General features: G+C 36.6%; 1 protein-coding gene across 4 annotated transcripts in view; it reads left to right on the plus strand.

The window, feature by feature from the left end:
* The window catches only part of HEPH (hephaestin), a 94,360-nt gene that overhangs the window by 38,891 nt on the left and 33,285 nt on the right, over positions 1-22,184 (plus strand). For all 4 annotated transcript variants that reach the window (XM_011966290.1, XM_011966291.1, XM_011966292.1 and 1 more), the window contains 2 exons: positions 3,042-3,181; positions 3,972-4,103. In XM_011966290.1, coding sequence (XP_011821680.1) covers positions 3,042-3,181; positions 3,972-4,103 — 272 coding nt within the window. The remainder of the gene's footprint in view (positions 1-3,041; positions 3,182-3,971; positions 4,104-22,184) is intronic.

Raw genomic sequence — 22,184 nt, forward strand, 5'->3', positions numbered from 1 at the left:
CAAACAGGGACAATTTGACTTCTTCTTTTCCTAACTGAATACGTTTTATTTCTTTCTCTTGCCTGATTGCCCTAGCCAGAACTTCCAACACTCTGTTGAATAGGAGTGGTGAGAGAGGGCATCCCTGTCTTTTGCCAGTTTTCAAGGGGAATGCTTCCAGTTTTTGCTCATTCAGTATGATATTGGCTGTGGATTTGTCATAAATAGCTCTTATGATTTTGAGATATGTTCCATCAGTACCAAATTTATTGAGAGTTTTTAGCATGAAGGACTGTTGAATTTTGTCGAAGGCCTTTTCTGCATCTATTGAGATAATCATGTGGTTTTTGTCTTTGGTTCTGTTTATATGCTGGATTACATTTATTGATTTGCGTATGTTGAACCAGCCTTGCATCCCAGGGATGAAGCCAACTTGATCATGGTGGACTAAACTTCTTGATGTGCTGCTGGATTCGGTTTGCCAGTATTTTATTGAGGATTTTTGCATCGATATTCATCAGGGATATTGGTCTAAAATTCTCTTTTTTTTGTTGTATCTCTGTCAGACTTTGGTATCAGGATGATGTTGGCCTCATAAAATGAGTTTGGGAGGATTCCCTCTTTTTCTATTGATTGGAATAGTTTCAGAAGGAATGGTATCAAATCAGTTGTTTCTTTAGTTCCTCTCATTTGTTTCTGATCAGAAACCAGTGAGAAACATCTAACAAGATCTTTTAATTTAAAAAAAAAGAAACCAGAACAGAGATATTTACATCAGTTTTTTAAAAATGTATTATTAGTTGCTAGCATTCAGGTAGGGCCAAGTGAGAATACTTTTTTAAATTATTTGGACTTTTATTTTAGATTCAGGGAGTACATGTGCAGGTTTGTTACATGGGTATATTGTGCAATGCTAAGTTTTAGAGTATGAATGATCCTGTCATCCAGGTAGTGAGCATACTATCCAATAGTTAGTTTTTCAACCATTTTCCCCATCCTCTCGTCCCCCTTTAGTAATCCCCAGTGTCTCTTGTTAAATCTTTCTTTTAATTAATTTCAACTTTTATTTTAGGTATGGGGGTACCTGTGCAGGTTTGTTACATGGGTGTATTATGTGATGCTGAGGTTTGGGGTACAGATCCCATCTCATAGGTAGTAAGCATAGTACCCAATAGGTTTTCAACCCTTGCCCCCCATCCCAGTTTCTGTTGTTGCCATCTTTATGTCCATAAGTACCCAATGTATAAGTGAGAACATTTTTGCTTTCTGTTCCTGCATTCATTTGCTGAGAAATTAATGGCTTCCAGCTACATCCATGTTGCTGAAAAGGACATAATTTCATTCTTTTTAAAGTCTGCGTAGAATTCCATGGTTTAAAAGTACCACATTTCCTTTATCCAGTCCACCATTGATGGGCACCTAGGTTGATTCTATGTCTTTGCTATTGTGAATAGTGCTGTGATGAACATACGAGTGCATGTGTCTTTTTGGTAGAATGATTTATTTTTCTTGCTTTTTTTTTTGAGATGGAGTCTCACTTTGTCACGCAGGCTGGAGTGCAGTGGCTTGATTTCGGCTGACTGCAACCCTCGCCTCCCGGGTTCAAGCAATTCTTCTGCCTTGGCCTCCCAATTAGCTGGGACTACAGGCACACACTGCCACACCCATTTCTTGCCCATTTTTAATGGGGTTATTTGATTTTGCTTCTGAATTGTTTCAGTTTTTGGAAATTTTTAAAAGTGACTTCCTCTCTCTGAGCCTGAGTATACTCATCTTGAAAATTATGCTGTATAAGATGAAAGAACAGGATTAGAAAAGGAGGGAGGGAAGGAGCAGCAGGCTTGAATCTACATCCTGGCTCACTTTCTGGCTAACAGTGTCTCTTGTAGAATAAGTCCTGTCATCTCTGTGCAACTGATTACACCTCTGGCACCTACCTAAACCCCATAGGCCTATTAGAAATGTCAAATGACAAATCTGTTTGTAAACTAGACAGAATCCTATAAGGATAAAATCTGTAAGATTTCATTCCCTTCCTATGCCTCACCACAGTTAATGTTTTCCTGCCACCTTGTACCTTGCCCTTTTGTAAAACTAATTTCATCAAGACATCATTAGGGCTGCAGCTAAAGCCTGTGGCTTCTGATTCTTAGCTCAGTTCTCTTGAAGTATTAATTATATACCAAATTTCTATCTGGATGATGGTAAACAAGGAAACCCGCCATCCTTTTTTCTTTTTTCTTTTTTTTTGACAAAGCCTCACTCTGTTGCCCAGGCTGGAGTGCAGTGGCATGATCTTGGCTCACAGCAACCTCTGCCTCCCAGGTTCAAGGGATTCTTGTGCCTCAACCAACCAAGTAGTTGGGATTACAGGCACAAGCCACTACACCCAGCTAATTTTTTTAATTTTTATTTTTAGTAGAGCTGGGGTTTTGCCATGTTGCCCAGGCTGGTCTTAAACTCCTGAGCTTAAGCAGTCTACCAGTCTTAGCATCCCAAAGTGCTGGGATTACAGGCATGAGCCACCGTGTATGGCATACCTGCCATCTTTAATTGTGGTTATGCAGCCAATGTGGTGAGAAGTCTGACATTAGAAGAAATAGGGACCAGGCGTGGTGGCTCACGCCTGTAATCCCAGCACCTTGGCAGGCCAAGGCGGGTGAATCACCTGAAGTCAGGAGTTCAAAACTAGCCTGACCAACATGGAGAAACCCCATCTCTACTAAAAAATACAAAAATTAGCCGGGCATGGGGGCGCATGCCTGTAATCCCAGCTATTCTGAAGGCTGAGACAGAAGAATCGCTTGAATCCAGGAGGTGGAGGTTGTGGTGAGCCGAGATCGTGCCATTGCACTCCAGCCTAAGCAACAAGAGTGAAACTCCCTCTAAAAAAAAATAATAATAAATAAAATTTTTTAAAAAGAAAAAAAGAAATATATCCCCCCCTTTTTTTTTTCTATCTGTGACATGAAGCTGGTTCTGACTTAGCTTCTTCATAAATATTCAAATGAAAATGAGGGGTGGATGGCCAGGTGCTGATAGTACTCTTTGGATTCCTCTAGTTATGGTTACATTTTCCTGAACAACAAGGATGGGCTCCTGGGTTCCAGATACAAGAAAGCTGTATTCAGGGAATACACTGATGGTACATTCAGGATCCCTCGGCCAAGGACTGGACCAGAAGAACACTTGGGAATCTTGGGTAAGGGAATTCCACTTTCCTCCTAATGTTTAACAGCCTGATCTGCACCTGGGGCAGCTATGTTGTACCAGGATGGCCTCACTATTCCACATTCTCAGTGTTTTCATATGATACACTGGAATTATGGAATATTTTATGAAACAATCACGACAATAAACAGTGAAGGAGGAGGAAGGAAATCATGAATTCTGCTGCAACATGAACCAGGTTTTACTGGGTTTTCTATATCTTCAAGGTATGAGTTTCTGAGGATGGTAAGTTGTAATAAATGCTAGGGGCAGGAGAACTTAGGAATATCAAAAAGTGAAAAAAATATATATATACAAGGAATCAGTTTTTTCATTGTACCCCTGTTTAACTATTGCTTTAGGTGTTTTCCCCCTTATTCCAGTTATGATACAGAAGGGACCCATTGACTCCTGAAGAGATCCTCTCAATTCTATATTGTCTGCCAAACTTATCACTCCTTATCATCAATGATTCCACAGCACCTTGATTCTTTAGACCTTAGGGCTGTTATAGATAGAGGGTAGGGGTGGGAAAAGTGGAGGTAATTGAGAGTATAATCTTGTCGTTGAAGTACCTTCATCCTGTGGGTAATAGTAACAGTTTAAGGACTTCTGAATCTAAAAATGGAGCCAGCCATGCCTTCTAGGTCTTAGAAGGATGTTTTTTCAGGGTAAACTCCTAATTCTATGAAGTGCCCATGTATGTCCCTTTCTTTAATGTTCCCTGTCCTACTCCTTCATTAATGAAACTTTATTTATTTACTTATTTTTGTTTACATTAGGTCCACTTATCAAAGGAGAAGTTGGTGATATCCTGACTGTGGTATTCAAGAATAATGCCAGCCGCCCCTACTCTGTTCATGCTCATGGAGTGCTAGAATCTACTACCGGCTGGCCACTGGCTGCTGAGCCTGGTGAGTGAGGACACTTAGTGAAAGAACAAAGGACATGCATCACCTCTGCTTCAGGCTTCTGGATTGTTCCTTTAAAAATTATGTACTTCAGACTGGAGTGGTAGCTTATTCCTATAATCCCAGCATTTTGAGGGGCTGAGGCGGGTGGATCACTTGAGGTCAGGAGTTCAAGACTAGCCTGGTCAACATGGTGAACCCTCATCTCTACCCAAAATACAAAAATTAGCTGGGTGCAGTGGCGTGCACCTGCAGTCCCAGCTACTCAGGAGGTTTAGTCGGGAGAATCTCTTGAACCCAGGAGGTGGAGGCTGCAGTGAGCCAAGATCATGCCACCACACTCCAGGTGGAAATGAGACAGCTGTATGGATAGGAGATTATCATCAGTTTGAGATATGGATCTGTAACTTGGAAGAGACACCTGGGATAGACATAAAGGTTTAGCAGTTGTAAGTAATTACAATGGATGGTAGTTGAAATCATGATATGTATGTAATCACCCAGTGAGATAGTGTGTAAAGTGACAATGATATTAGCTGAGAATGAAACTTTGGCACATACTACTATTTAAGAGGAGGTAATCTATCTTAAATAATGTATAGGTTTAAAGTAGTTCTAACTACTATATCCAATCACAGTTGGATATTTTATTTTATTTGTACAAATGTAAGAAGTATGTGAGAAATTTTGTTACATGTATATTACGTATAATGATCAAGTCAGAATATGTATAGTGTCCATCATCCGAGTATAATATATTTTTGTTAAGTATAGTAATCTTAATCTGCTATCAGACATTGAATTCATTCCATTTTACTGTATATTTTTACCCTTTAAATCAGTTTTCTTCATCTTTCCCTTTCTTTAACACTCACCACCCTTCCCAGTCTCTGTTATCTACCTTTCCACTCTTTATTTCCATATGATCAAAGGTTTTAGCTATTACATATAAGTGAGAAAATGCAATATTTGTCTTTTTGGGTCTGATTTATTTTACTTAAGATAATGACCTCCATTTGCATCCATGTTGCTGCAGATGATATGATTTCATTCTTTTTTATAGCTGAATAGTGTTCCATTGTGTATATATACCACATTTTCTTTATCCATTCATCCCTTGATGAACACAGGTTGATTTCATATATTTGCTATTGTGAATAGTGCTATATATAAGTGCAGGTATTCCTTTGATATATTGATTTCTTTTCATTTGGGTAAATATCTAGTAGTGACATTCCTGGATTGAATAGTAATTTTTTAGTTTTTTTAGAAGTTTTTGTACCACGTTTTATAGTGCCTCCACTAGTTTACATTTCCACCAATAGTGTGTAAGAGTTCCCTTTTCTCTGCATCCTTGCCAGCATCTGTTATTATTATTATTTTTTGTCTTTTTAGTAATAGCCATTCTGACTAGGATAAGATGATCTGTCATTGTGGTTTTAATGTGCATTTCCCTGATAATTAGTAATGTTGAGCATGTTTTCATATACCTGTTGGCCATTTGTATGTCTTATTTTGAGAAATGTCTATTCATGTCTTTTACCCACTTTTTAATGTGTTTTTTTCCCTTTTAACTTGCTTGAGTTTCTTGGTATTCTAGTATTAGTCCCCAGCCAAATGAATACTTTGTAATTGTTTTCTCCCATTCAACAGGTTGTCTTTTCACTCTGTTATTTCCTTTGCTGTGCAATATTTAGTTAAATATAGCCCCATTTGCCTATTTTTGCTTTTATCAACTGTACTTTTGAGGTCATCAATTCTTTGACTCAACCAATGTTCAGGAGAGTTTCTCTCCAGTTTTCTTCTACTATTTTTATAGTTTCACATCTGACATTTTAGTCTTTAATCCATTGTAAGATAATTTTGTATATGGTGAGAGATAGAGGTCCAGTTTTATTCTTCTGCATGCGGCTATCCAATTTCCTCAGCACTATTTACTAAAGAGGATGTTCTTTCTCCAATGTAACTTTTTGTCAGTTTTGTCAAAGATCAGTTGATTGTAAATATGTGGCAATATTTTTAGATTTTCTATTCTGTTTCATTGGTCTATGTGTCTATTTTTATACCATGCTGTTTGGGTTACCATAGCCTTTTAATATATTTTGAAGTCAGGTAATGTAATGCCTCCAGTGGTTTATTTGTTTATTTGTTTATGGCTCAGGACTGCTTTGGCTATTTGGGCTCTTTTTTGGTGTCATATAAATGTTCAAATTTTTGAAAAGTTTTGTTAAGTATGACATTGATATTTTTAGAGGAATTGCATTGAATCTGCAGATTGCTTTGGACAATATGGTCATTTCAATGATATTATTTTGATATTTTTTCATTTGTTTATATCCTCTTCAATTTCTTTCATCAGTGTTTGTAGCTTTCATTGTAGAGATCTTTCATCTCTTTGGTTAAAATTTTTACTAGGTATTTTTATTATTCCTAGGTATTTTATTATTTTGTATAACTACAACTGGATATATTTTTGTACTGCAATGAAATTATTGTATGCAAAGTTCATTTGGAAAAATAAAGAATACCTGAGCAAGAAAAGCCAAAACACTTAAAAAAATACTAATGAAATCATACTAGCATAACCCAATAGTATAGCATATTATGAAGATGAAGATACAATAATTAAAGTGACATGATACCGTAAATAAAAATCAATAGGACAAAACAAACATTCATGAAACAGACCCACGCTTCTGCCTTTGTCAGTAGCAATGGGAATACAGATAATGCTAGTCTATTACTAACTGCACACTTCTGCCTTCTACCTCCATCAGCTTCAGACAAGAAAGATGTTAATTTGATTAGTCAGAACCTAAAATGTTCGCTGGAAATGTCTTACCAGTGGGCAGGATTACTGTTTCTTTTATCTCAGCACTCCCTATTGCACTGCCCCTTTCCATGTGGTAAGTTGACCTATGCCTGCAACTAGGTAAGCTGGATATGTGAGTTAGTAGAGGGTCTGTGCTGCAGATCTAGCTATCTTAATTTAATGAAATTTGAGAGTCATCAGCATGTAGATGATATTTAAAGTCATAATATGGATGAGATCACTCAAAGAGTGAGTTATACAGTAAGTAGTGGCAAAGGTGGCTGGATTAATTCCGGTAAGAGATGATGGTAGCTTGGACCAGCTGGATAAAGTGGAAAGGGTGAGTAGTTTTCTAATTCTGTGTTTATTTTCATGGTTAAGAAATTAGCTGGTGAATTGGGGTTTCTAGATGCTGTCTTTTTTATTTTCGGTAGTTGCTATATTTTAGTCATTAATCCCTTCTATGATTTAAACATGGCAGATATCTTTTGCCAGTTTATTAACTTTGTGTGTGATATCCTTTGTTGAACAGAAATCCTTGATGTAATGTGATCAAATCGATGGAATTTTGGCCTCATAGTTTGTGCTTTTGAAATTTTGTTTATCAAGTTCTTCCCAACCCTTGGACACAAAGACATTCTGCTGCATTATCTTCTGTTAAGTTTATAAGTTTCTTTTTTCACATTCAAATCTGTAATCAGATCAGAGTTTGCATTTTTATATTCTATTAGCTAGAGCTCCATTTTTAATTTTTCTTTATATAGAAAGAAAATGTTATTAATACCATCTTCTAAACCATTCGACGATCCCCCCTTTGAGTTGCTTTGCCATCATTATTTCATGTTTAGTTTCTTTAAATACATTAATCAGTCTCCAATCTATTGTTATATTTGTCTATTCAGTTATTGAAACAATATCATATTATTTTTATTATCATAGGATTGAAAGTTGTCTTAATATTTGAAGAACAAACCTCTTTTATTCAGGATTTACTTAGGGGTATGTTATTTTTCCATATAGATTTTAGAGTAAGTTTCAAGTTTCTCAAATACAGCTGAAATTTTGATTGACATTGTGTTAAATTTATAGATTAATTAGGAGATAATTTGCATCTTTGCATTATTTGTTGGAATGGATCTCCATTTATTCAGATGGTCTTCTATGACTTTATAGTGTTGTAAAAATGTCGTCATAAAGGTTGTACATATGCTTGGTTAAGTTAATCCATTAATGCTTCTTAGTTTTTCATACTACTTTTAAATTATATTTCTAATAGATTATTTATAATGTAGAGAAATGCTATTCATTTGTGTAAGTTGAACCTGTATCTGGTAGTCTTCCTGAACTCCATTGTTAGTTTTACTAGTTTGTTGATTCCAGAAATATTGAGTTTTATTCTCTCTCTTATTCTTTCCATTTCCATATATTTTTGCCAGGATCACCAATACTAGTGATGGTAGTGGTCATCTTCAACTCTCTACCAATCTCAAGGGAATGCATGCAAAGGTTCTCTCTGTTTGCTATGATTTTTTTGGAAATTTATTTAAATTTCTAAGAGAACAAAAATTTATTTAAATTTTTAATCAAGATAACTGATCTAAAACCTTCAATAGAAGAATAATTTTGAGACCATTTTGGTGGTGGAGGAGAAAATGGTGGATAGGAAGTAGACTAACTTGCAACTCCCACTGGAATGGACAGAGCAGCATATGGAGATCCATATTATCAACTTTTGCTCCAGGAACTACCGTAGAAACATACCACTGAGAGAATCCACAGACCCTTTGAAGGAGGTGCATTGCCACTGTAAGCTCCATGGGACAGCTGAGGGACTGTGAGTTGTCTTGCTTTCTCAGTTGGGAGGCTTGTAGCCTGGGGAAGGTTGTCAGTCCTGCTCACCAACTGCCTGGAAATAAACTCAGTGCTGTTGGGGAGGCACGATGCTATTGAGACTGGCCTTTTCAGCTGTGGGCTGCCATCTTTCTTTCACTTCCCTGGTGTCCTGTGTGATGTAGCAGAGGCAGCCATAATCCCCCTAGGAACATAACTCCATTGGCCTGGGAAACACACTCGCATCCCCCAAAGCAGCCACAGCAAGCCCTACCCAAAGAGAGTCTGAGTTCAGGCATGCCTAATTCTGCACTCCTGTTAGCCAAAGACAATGAACATAATCCCTGGGGAGCTCTATGGCCCTCCGTACCACCTGATAAAACTGAACACTTATCCAAAGGCGACCCTACAAGAACCATGTATCCTCCCTATACACCTGCAGCTGATGTGTTCTTGAAAGCACCACTTCCTAATTGGAGTCCAAACAACACAAAACCAATGCACTTAATAAAAATACAACCAAGGACCCTCACATAGTCCACTTCACTCCCCTGCTACCTCCAATGGAGCAGGTGCTGATATCCATGGCTGAGAGACATGAAGATGGATTATATCACAAGACTCTTTGCAGTCACTCCCCATTGCCAGTCTGGAGCCCAGTAGGTCTGCTGGGTGGCTGAATCCAGAAGAGAAATAACAATCACTGCAGTTTACCTCTCAGGATATGGTGCTCTCCCTATCCCTAGGGGAAAGGGGAGAGCACCACATCGAGGGAGCACTCTGTGGGACAAAATAGTTTGAACAGCAGTCGCTGAGTCCCAGATCTTCCCTCTGACATAGTCTACCTGAGTAAGAAGGAACCAGAGCACCATTTCTGGTAATATGACAAAACAAATTCTTTAACAATCCCCAAAGATCATATTACCTTACCAGCAATGGATTCAAACCAAGATAAAAAATCTCTGAATTGCCAGAAAAAGAATTCAGAAGGTAGAGTATTAAGCTAATCAAAAAGGCAACAGAGAAAGATAAATATCAACTTAAAGAAATTAAAAACGGGATACAGGATATAAATGAAAAAATCTCCAGTGAAATAGATAGCATAAGGACATAGTTACAGAATGACAAAATACACTGAAAAGTCACAGCAATAGAACTGAAGAAGTAGAAGAAAGAGCTTCAGAGTTCAAAGACAAGGCCTTTAAATTAACTCAATGCAACAAAGATAAAGAAAACATAATTTTAAAAGCCTCAAAGAAGTTTGGAATTATGTTAAACGACCAAACCTAAGAATAATTGGTGTTCAGGAGGAAGAATAGAAACCTAAAAGTTTGGAAAACATATTTAAGGGAATAATAGAGGAACATTTCCCTGGCCTTTCTAGAGATCTAGACATCCCAAAACAGGAAGTTCAAAGAACACTTGGGAAATTCCTCTCAAACAGATCGTTCCCTAGGTACGTATCTACCAGGTTATCTAAAGTCAAAAGTAAGGAAAGAATTTTAAGAGTTGAGAGGCAAAAGCACCAGGTAACCTATAAAGGAAAACCTATCAGATTAAAAGAAGATTTCTCAGCAGAAACCCTAAGAACTAGAAGGGTTTGGTGTCCTTTCATCAGCCTCTTCAAACTAAACAATTATCAGACAAGAATTTTTTGACCAGCAAAACTAAGCTTCATAAATGAAGGAAAGATACAGTTTTTTTTTCCAGACAAACAAATGCTGAAAAGAATTTGCCACTACCAAGCGAGCACTACAAGAACTGCTAAAAGGAAATCTAAAACTTGAAACCAGTTCTCCAACTATACCAAAATAGAATCTCCTTAAAGCATAAATCCTACAGGACCTATAAAACAGCAACAATTTTAAAAAGTCAAGGTATTCAGGCAACAAACAGCATAATGAATAGAACAATACCTCACATCTCACTACTAACATTTAATGTAAATGGCCTAAATGTTCCACTTGAATGATACAGAATAGCAGAGTAGATAAGAATTCACCAACGAAGTATCTACTGTTTTCAAGAGACTCACCTAATACATAATGACTCACATAAACTTAAGGTAAAAGGGTGGAAAAAGATATTCCATGCAAAAGGACACCAAAAGGGAGCAGGAGTAGCTATTCTTATATCAGACAAAACAAACTTTAAAGCAATAGCAGTTAAAAAAGACAAAGAGGAACAGACATCATATAATAATAAAAGGACTAATTCAACAGGAAAATATAATCATCTTAAATATATGTGCACCTAACACTGGAGCTCCCAAATTTATAAAACAAGACCTAAGAAATGAGGTAGACAGCAACACAATAATAGTGGGGGACTTTAATATTCCACTGACAGCACTAGATAGGTCATTAAGACAGAAAGTCAACAAAGAACGGACTTAAACTATTCCTAAAACAATTGGACTTAACAGATATTTACAGAACATTTTACCAGCAACTGCAGAATATGCATTCTATTCATCAGCACATGGAATGTTCTTCAAGATACACTATACGACAGACAAAGTTCAAGATACACAAAACAAGTCTCAACAAATTTAACGAAACTGAAATTATATATTCTCTCAGACCACAGTGGAATAAAATGAGAAATCAACTCCAGAAGGTACCCTCAGAACCACTCAAATACCTAGATGTTAAATAACCTGCTCCTGAATGATCATTGGGTCAACAGTGACATCAAGATAGAAATTAAAAAACCTTTTGACATGAGCAGTAATAGTGCCACAACCTATCGAAACCTCTGGGATGCAGCAATAGTGGTGCAAATGTAGCAGGACAAGCCACAGACAAAACCCTTCAGACACTGAGTTAAAGAAGGAAGGGCTTTATCCACCTGGGAGCTTCGGCAAGACTCATGTCTCCAATGACTGAGCTCCCTGAATGAGCAATTCCTGTCCCCTTTAAGGGCTCACAACTTTAAGGGGGTCCATGTGAGAGGGTCATGATTGATTGTGCAAGCAAGGGGTATGTGACTGGGGGCTGCATGCACCAGTAATTAGAATGGAACAGAACAGGACAGGGATTTTCAGAGTGCTTTTCTATACAATGTCTGTAATCTATAGATAACATAACTGATTAGGTCAGGGGTCAATCTTTAACTACCAGGCCCAGGGTGTGGTGCCAGGCTGTCTGCTTGTGGATTTCATTTCTGCCTTTTAGTTTTTACTTCTTCTTGTTTCTTTGGAGGCAGAAATTGGGCATAAGACAATATGAGGGGTGGTCTCCTCCCTTACTAAGGGGAAAGTTTATACATTTAAATGCCTACATCAAGAATTCTGAAAATGCATATATAGACAATCTATGGTCATGCCTCAAGGAACTGGAGAAACAAGAACAAATCAAGCCCAAACTCAGCATAAGAAAGGAAATAACCAAGATCAGAGCAGAACTAAATAAAACTGAAACAAAAATAATACAAAAGATAAATGAAATAAAAAGCTGGTTCTTTTGAAAAGACAAAATTGATCAACCATAATGGAGATTAACCAAGAAAATAAGAAACAAATAAGTTCAACTAGAAAAGAAACAGGAGATATTACTACCGATACCACAAAAATACAAAACTTCACTCAAGGCTACTATGAACACCTTTACATGCACAAACTAGAAAACCTAGAGGAGATGGATAAATTCCTGGAAATATACAACACTCCTAGTTTAAAGCAGAAAGATATAGAAACCTGTACAGACTAAAAACAAGCAACAAGATTGAAATGGCAATAAAAATTGTCAACAACAACAAAAAGCCCAGGGTACAACAGCTGAATTCTATCAGACATTCAAAGAAGATTTGGTTCCCATCCTATTGACACTATTTCAAAATATAGAGAAAGATGGAATCTTCCTCAAATCATTTTATGAAGCCAGTATCACCCTAATACTAAAACCAGGAAAGGACGCAACAAAAAAAGAAAACTACAGACCAATATCCCTGATGAACATAGATGCAAAAATCCTCAACGAAATACTGGTGAACTGAATCCAACAGCATATGAAAAATAATCCACCATGATCAAGTGGGTTTCATACAAGGGATGCAGGGATGTTTTAACACCTGAAAGTCAATAAATGTGGTACATCACATAAACAGAATTAAAAACAAAAATTACATGGCCATTTCAATAGATGCAGAAAAAGCATTTGACAAAATCTAGCATCCCTCATTAAAATTGGCATAGAAGGTGCATACCTTAACGTTTCACAAGCTATACCTTAAGATCTGTCAAGCCATCTATGACAAACCCACAACCAACATTATATTGAATGGGGAAAATGTCGGAAGCATTCCCCCTGAGAACTAATACAAGACAAGGATGCCCACTTTCACCACTTCTATTCAACAAATTACTGGAAATCACACAAGGGAAAGAAATCAAGGGCATCCAAATAGGTAAAGAGGAAGTCAAACTCACTGTTTGCTGATGACATGATTGTATACCTACAAAACCCTAAAGACACATCCGGAAAGCTCCTAGAACTGGTAAATGAATTTAGCAGAGTTTCAGAATACAAAATTAATGTACACAAATCGGTACCATTTGTCATACCAGTACCCAGCACCTTCTGTTGAATAGGGCATTCTTTCTACACTTTATGGTTTTGTTTGCTTTATTGAAGCTTAGTTGGCTGTAAATATTTGGCTTTATTTCTGGGTTATTCTGTTCCATTTGTCTATGTGCCTTTTTTTTAATACTAGTACCATGCTCTTTTGGTGACTATGGCCTTATAGTGTAGTTTAAAGTTAGGTAATGTGATGCCTCCAGATTTCTTCTTTTTGCTTCACCTTGCTTTGGCTATATGGGATCTTTGTTGGTTCCACATGAATTTTAGGATTTTTTTTTCTAGTTTCATGAAGAATGATGTTGGTATTTTGATGGAAATTGCATTGAATGTAAAAAAAAAAAAATGAAACTGAATCCTCATCTCTCACTGTATTGGTCCATTTTCATGCTGCTGACAAATACATACCTGAGACTGGGCAATTTATAAAAGAAAGAGGTTTAATGGACTCAGAGTTCCATACAGCTGGGGAGATCTCACAATCATGGCGGAAGGTGAAAGTCACGTCCCACATGGCAACAGAAAAGAGAAGAGAATGAAAATCAAGCAAAAGGGGTTTCCTCTTATAAAACCATCAGTTCTTGTGAGACTTATTTACTACCACGAGACAGTATGGAGGAAACCATGCCCATGATTAAATAATCTCCCACTGGGTTTCTCCCACAACATGAATTATGGAGCTACAATTCAAGATGAGATTTTGTGGAACACAGCCAAACCATATCACTCACCTTATACAAAAATCAACTCAAGATGGATCAAAGTCTTAAATCTAAGACTTGAAACCATAAAAATTCTAGAAGATAACATTGGAAAAATCCTTCTAGACATTGGCTTATGCCAAGACTTTATGACCAAGAACCCAAAAGCAAATGTAACAAAATCAAAGAGAAATAGATGGGACTTAAATAAACTAAGGTTTCTGCACAGCAAAAGACATAATCAGTAGAATAAACAGACATCCCAGAGAGTGGGAAAAAATCTTCATAATCTATATATCTGACAAAGTACTAATATCTGGAATCTACAAGGAAGTCAAACAAATCAGCAAGAAAAAAAAAAAAACACAATCCCATCAAAAGGTGGACTAAGGACATGAATAGACAGTTCTCAAAAGAAGATATACAAATGGCCAAAAACATGAAAAAAATGCTCAACACCACTAATGATCAGGGAAAATCAAATCACAACCACAGTGTGATATCACATTACTTCTGCAAGAATGGCCGTAGTCAAAAAAATCAAAAAAGTAATGGGTGTTGATGTGGATATGGTGAAAAGGGCACACTTTTAAACTGTTGGTGGAAATGTAGACTAACACAACCTCTATGGAAAACAGTGTGGAGATTCCTTAAAGAACTAAAAGTAGAACTACCCTTTGATCCAGCAATTCCACTCCTGCGTAACTACCCAGTGACAAGAAGTCATTATACAAAAAAGATACTTCCACATGCATTTTTATAGCAGCACAATTTGTAATTGCAAAAATATGGAACCAGCCTAAATGCCCATCAATCAAAGAGAGGAAAAAGAAAATGTGAGATAGATATAGATATAGATATAGATATAGATATAGATATAGATATAGATACACCATGGAATACTACTCAGCCAGAAAAAGAAATGAAATAGTGGCATTCGCAGCAACCTGGATGGAATTGGAGACCGTTATTCTAAATGAAGTAACTCAGGAATGGAAAACCAAACATCATATATTCTCACTCATAAGCGAGAGCTGAGCTATGAGGACGCAAATGCATAAGAATGATAGAATGAACTTTGGGGATTCAGCGGAAAGGGTGGGAGGTAAGTGAGGGATAAAAGACTACGCATTGAATGCAGTGTACACTGCTCAGGTGATGGGTGCACAAAAGTATCAGAAATCACCACTAAAGAACTCATTCATGTAACAAAATATGACCTGTTCCTCAAAAACCTATTGAAATAAAAATAAAACATTTTGAAGACTACCTCTATAAGGTACCTTTTCCAAGATGTTTATACCAGACATATCTTAATCTCTAAATTGTATTAGATGGCATAGATTCTGATAAGCTTTGATAAGCTTGGAATTTGTCCCTTTCATCCTACTCTCCAAAGAAAATTTACTCTAAGGGTTGTTACAATAATACTGTAGAAGGCATACAGCTTCTCCTATATTTAGTTTTCTCTTAATAGAGAATAAAAATCCAACCTAGTTATGACATCAACCGTACCACTATTGAAAATCTGCAGTGTCTGCTTCAGAACGCTGGCATGAGCAATTTTATATTTTAATATAATGTCCTTATTAAATTCTAATGTAGTATTAGTATTGTCAGTTATAAGGTTGGTTAATATATGGTGCAATGGGGACATATGCAAGTTATAATGTGGCATAACATCTTATTTTTATGAAAACAATTACAGTCTAATCAGGAGAAAACTACCTGTATACCCACCTTAATGATAAGCTCTCCTGTGTATCAATGTACTATATTTAATTTTAAAATACATAAAAAATACATAAATAGCACCAAAATACATAAAATAGTTATGATAAATGAATATGATATATTCTATCAGTAAACCAGATGCCAGATTTACTTTTTATAGGATAACATAAATTATTACATAGAAAAATTATACCCTTGGAAAAGCTTTTGCTCTGTCATAGTGATGTGTGATTGGACTTAATGGGCCCAATTATTAAATATCTGGATTTAGTTATAAGTTGTATTTTATAAGGACCCTGTATACAAGTATATCAGTTATAGTACCTTAAGAGCTAACCAACAAATAATTAACCTACAGAAGCATGATTATGATCTAAGCAAAAAATGGTCTTACTTAAGTAAAAATGCAGCATCTTATAAACAATTTTTTACAAATACATCACGCATTAAAATTAACATAGTTTACACAATTAATTACAAAACACCATACGAACTGCCTCTCTTCATAACCAATTGGCCAAGTGGATATGTGTGTGTATGATGAACTAATTATTGAGAAAGGATGGTACACAGGTGAGCATGTTGAAAAATCCCACCAGGTATGCTTCACCAGTCTCCTGAAAGGCATCCATAACTGCATTACCAAACCGCAAGCCTGTTTTGAGACCCCAGACAACAGATGTCAAATTAGATGCTTTGTTCATGTCTGGTAATAATAACAGTTCTAGGTCTGTGAGGAGGCTTTGTAGTGCTTTGGTTGATAGGGTTGCTCTTTGTGTCTGCCTTAATTGCCAGCTCTTTGTGAGGAGCTTTCCTACAGTGGATTTATGAGCACTGGACTTACTGAGCAATCTGTTTGGACAGAATATTTTCTTTTGCCCAATGTTAAACTTTTAACTACTTCACTGCCAACATTAAACATTAAAACCATCAACATAAAAAAAATTTAAGTAACTCAGTGAAGAAAATCTTCTTTAACAATGGCTAATCTGTGCATCTAGTATTAGATTTTTGTCTTTCTCAAGGAAACATTATTAGTGACCATACTATATATTAAAATTAAATTGAATATATACATTTCTAAAAAGCATAACATGAAAATCAAGGCATTCATCAAATTCATGTACTTAACCAAAGTCTTGATTTTCAGAATTCACTGGTCAGTCATGATTCTAGACCAAGGCTGTCAAAACATGTTTTTATTTTTATTTAGTTAGTTTAATTTTTTATTTTTTATTTTAAGTTCAGTAGTACATGTTCAAGTTTGTTATATAGATAAACTTGTGTCATGGGCATTTGTTGTACAGATTATTATCTAACTGAGGTACTAAGCCTAGTACCCAATAGTTATTTTTTCTGATCCTTTCCCTTTTCCCACTGCTCACCCTCAAGTAGGCTCCAGTGTCTGTTGTTCCCCGATATGTGTCCATGTGTTCTCATCATTTAGCTCCCACTTGTAAGTGAGAACATGCAGTATTTGGTTTTCTGTTCCTGCGTTAGTTTGCTAAGGATAATGGCCTCAACTCCATCCATGTTTCTGCCAAGGACATGATCTCATTATTTTTTATGGCTGCAAAACATTCTACAGTGTACTTATAATGCTTTTTAAAAAAATCCAGTCTACTATTGATGGGCATTTCAGTTGACTCTGTGTCTTTGCTATTGCAAATAGTGCTGCAATGACCACATGCATGCATCTGTCTTTATGATAGAACAATTCATATTATTTGGGTATATACCCAGTAATGGGGTTGCTGACTTGAATGGTAGTTCTGTTTTTAGGTCTGTGAGGAATCGCCCTACTGTTTTCCACTACAGTTGAATTAATTTATACTCCCACCAACAGTGTATAAGCATTCCCTTTTATCTGCAATCTTGCCACCATCTGTTATTTATTTATTTATTTATTGACATTTTAGGAATAGTTGTACGGGTATGAGATGTTATCTCATGTGGTTTTGATTTGTTTTTCTCTAATGATCAGTAATGTTGAACCTTTTTTTTTTTTTTTTTTTTTTTCAGAAGGAGTTTTGCTCTGTCACCCAGGCTGGACTGAAGTTGCATGATCTGAGCTCGCTGCAACCTCCGCCTCCTGGGTTCAAGCAATTCTCATGCCTCAGCCTTGTGAGTAGGTGGGATTACAGGCACATGCCACCACACTTGGCTATTTTTTTCTTTTCTTTCTTTTTTTTTTTTGTATTTTCAGTAGAGATGGGATTTCACCATGTTGGGCAGGTTGGTCTCAAACTGCCGACCTCAAGTAGTCTGCCTGCCTCAGCCTCCTAAAGTGCTGGGATTACAGGCGTGAGCCACCACATGCAGCCATTGAGCATTTTTTTTTTTTTCTATGTTTGTTGGCTGCATGTATGTCTTCTTTTGAGAAGGGTCTGTTCATGTCCTTTGCCCACTTTTAAATTGGGTTGTTTTTACCTTATAAATTTGTTTAAGTTCCTTATCGATATTCAACATTAAACCCTTCTTGGATGCATAGTTTGCAAAACTTTTTTCCATTCTGTATGTAGGTTTCCAGTTCACTCCATTGATAGTCTCTTTTACTGTGTAGAAACTCTTTAGTTTAACTAGGTGCCATTTGTGAATTTTTACTTTTGTCGCAATTGCTTCCAGTGTCTGTGTCATGAAATCATTGCCTTTTTGTAGATCCAGGATGGTATTGCCTAAGTTTTCTTCCAGTGTTTTTATACTTTTGGATTACACATTTAAGTCTTTAATCCATCTTGAGTTGATTTTTGAACAAGGTGTAAGGAAGGGGTCCAGTTTCAGTCTTCTGCATATGGCTAGTTAGTTATCCTCCACCATTTATTGAATTAGGGGATTGTTTCCCCACTGCTTGTTTAATTTTTAGCTTTGTTGAAGATCAGATAGCTGTAGGCCTTCTTTTTGGGCTCATTATCCTGTTATATTGATCTATGTGTCTGTTTTTGTACCAGTACCATGCTGCTTTGGTTACTGTAGCTTGGTATTATAGTTTGAAATCAGGTATTGTGATGCCTCCAGCTTTGTTCTTTTTCTTTGGATTGCTTTGGATTGCTATTTGAGCTCTTTTTGGTTCCACATGAATTTTAAAATCGTATTTTCTAGTTATTTGAAGAATGCCATCTGTAGTTTGATAGGAATAGCATTTAATCTATGCATTGCTTTGGACTGTATGGCCATTTTAATGTTATTGATTCTTTCTATTCATGATCCCATATTTGCATTAGTATCATCTCTGATTTTTCCGGGCAGTGTTTCAGGAATAGAATGGAATGGAATAGCATTCCTGATTTGGCTCGCGACTTAACTATTGTTGGTGTATAGGAATGCTAGTGATTTTCCTGAGACTTTGCTGAAGTTGCTTATCAGCTTAAGGAACTTTTGGGCTGACACTATGTGGTTTCTAGATATAGGATCATGTTGCCTGCAAACAGGGATAGTTTGACTTCCTCTCTTCCTATTCATATTCCCTTTCTTTATTTCTCTTGCCTGAATGCTCTGGCTGGAACTTCCAATATTATATTGAATGGGAGTTGTGGGAGAGTGCATCCTCTTCTTGTGCTAGTTTCCAGTTTTTGTCCATTCAGTATGATGTTGGCTGTGTGTTTGTCATAGATGGCTCTTATTATTTTGAGATATGTTACCACATTACCTAGTTTATTGAGAGTTTTTAACATGAAGGAGTGTTGAATTTTATTGAAAGCCTTTTCTTCTTCTGTTGTGATAATAATGTGGTTTTTGTCTTTAGTTCTGTTTATGAGATGAATCCCATTTATTGATGTGAATATGTTGAACTGATCTTGCATCCCAGGGATAAAGCCGATTTTATCATGGTGGATAAGCCTTTTGATGTGCTGTGGAATTTGGTTTGCCAGTATTTTGTTGATGATTTTTGCATCAGTGTTCATCAAGGATATGGCCTGAAGTTTTCTATTTTTGTTGTGTCTCTGCGAGGTTTTAGTATCAGGATGATGCCGGCCTCATAGAGTGAGTTAGGGAGCAGTCCCTCCTTCTCAATTTTTTTGCAATAGGTTTAGTAGGAATGGTAGCAGATCTTTGTACATCTTGTAGAATGTAGTTGTGAATCAGTCTGGTCCTGTGCTCTTTTTTTATGGGAGGTGTGGCTGGTAGGCTATTACTGATTCAACTTCAGGGCTTTTTATTGGTCTTTCCAGAAATTCAATTTTTCCTGGCTCAGTCTTGGGAGGGTGTATATGTCCAGAAATTTATCCATCTCTTCTAGATTTTCTAGTTTATGTGCATAGAGGTGTTCATAATATTCTTTGTTGGTTACTTGCATTTCTGTGGGGTCAATGGTAATATCCCCTTTGTCGTTTCTAATCGCGTTTATTTGGATATTCTTTCTTTCTTCTTTATTAATCTAACTAGAAGTCTATCTATTGTATTAGTTATTTCAAAAAATAAACTCCTGGATTCATTAATCTTTTGATTTAGTGTGTGTGTGTGTGTGTGTGTGTGTGTGTGTGTGTGTCTGTCTGTCTCCTTCAGTTCAGCTCTGATTTTTTTTTTTTTCTTATCTTCTGCTAGCTTTGGGATTGTTTTTTTCGTGTGCTTCTTTAGTTCTTTTAGTTGTGATGTTAGGTTGTTAAATCGAGATCTTTACAACTTTGTGATATGGGCATTTTGTGCTGTAAACTTTCCCTTTCCCTTTTCACACTGCCTTAGCTGTGTCCCAGAGATTCTGTAATGCTGCATCTTTGTTCTCACTGGTTTCAAAGAAGACCTTGATTTTTGCCTTATTTTCATTATTTACCAAAAAGTCATTCATAAGCAGGTTATTCAGTTTCCATGTAATTGTATGGTTTTGAGTGAATTTCTTAGTCTTGATTTCTAATATGATTGGACTGTGTTCTAAGAGACTGTTATGATTTCAGTTTTTTTGCATTTGCTTAGCAGTGTCCTCTGTTCGATTATGTGGTTGATTTTGATGTACCATGTGGTGACAAGAAAAATGTATATTCTGTTATTTTGGGTGGATAGTTAATGTAGATTTCCATCAGGTCTATTTTATCCAGTGCTGAGTTCACATGTTGAATATCTTTGTTCATTTTCTGCCTCAGTGATCAGTCTAATACTGTAAGTGGAGTGTTGTAGTCTTCCACTGTTATTGTGTGGGAGTCTAAATATCTTTGAAGGTCTCTAAGAATTTGCTTTATGAATCTGTGTGCTCTTGTGTTGGATGCATATATATTTGGGATAGTTAGGTGTTCTTGTTGAAGTGAACCCTTTGCTATTATGTAATATCTTTCTTTTTTTTTTTATCTTGATCTTTGTTGGTTTAAAGTCTGTTTTGTCAGAAACTTGGATTGCAACCCCTGCTTCTTTGTATTTTCCATTTGCTTGGTAGATTTTTTTCATCCCTTTAAGTCTGCAGGTGTCATTGCATGTGAGATAGGTTTCTTGAGGACAGCACGTCAGTAGGGTCTTGGATCCTTATGCTACTTGCCACTTTGTGCTTTTCAAATGGGGGCCTTTAGCCCATTTACATTCAAGGTTAGTACAGGTATGTGTGGATTTGAATGTGTCATCATATTAGCTTGTTATTATGCAGACTCATTAGTGTGGTTGATTTATAGTGTCACTAGTCTGTGTACTTCAGTATGTTTCTGGAGTGACTAGTAATGGTCTTTCCTTTCCATATTTAGTGTTTCCTTCAGGAACTCTTGTAAGGCAGTTCTGGTGGGAGCAAATTCCCTTGACATTTGCTTGTCTGAAAAGGATCTTATTTTTCCTTTGCTTATGAAGCTTAGCTTGGCCAGATATGCAATTCTGAGTTGCAATTTATTTTCTTTAAGAATGTTGTACTTGGGTGGTTGAAGTGTGAGGATCCCTTGAGCCCAGGAATTCAAGGTTGCATGTAGCTATGATCAGGCCACTGCACTCCAGCCTTTGTGACAAAGTGAGACCCTGTCAAAACAAACAAACAAACAAACAAACAAAAAGAATGTTGAATATTGACTGGCTTGTAGGGTTTCTGCTGAGAGGTTCACTGTTAGTCTGATGGGCGTCCTTTTGTAGGTGACCTGCCCTTTCTGTCTAGCTGCCTTTAACATTTTTTTTCCTTTTATTTTGACCTTGGAGAATCTGAGGACTGTGTGTCTTGGGAATGATCTTCTTGTGAAGTATCTTGCTGGAGTTCTCTGGATTTCCTGAATTTCAATGTTAGCCTCTCTAGCTAGATTAAGGAAGTTTTTATGGATGATATCTTGAAATATGTTTTTTTATGTTGCTTACATTCTTTCCATTTCTTTCAGAGACACTAATTAGTCATAGATTTGGTCTCTTTACATAATTCCATATTTCTTGGAGGCTTTGTTTGTTCCTTTTATTCTTTTTTCTTTTTTTTTTTTTTTTGCTATTCTTTTGATTTCCATTCATTGTGACTGTCTTATTTCGGATGAGATCGGGCACGTTC

Source organism: Mandrillus leucophaeus, unplaced genomic scaffold (assembly GCF_000951045.1).
Source record: "Mandrillus leucophaeus isolate KB7577 unplaced genomic scaffold, Mleu.le_1.0 Scaffold753, whole genome shotgun sequence".
NCBI lineage: Eukaryota > Metazoa > Chordata > Mammalia > Primates > Cercopithecidae > Mandrillus > Mandrillus leucophaeus.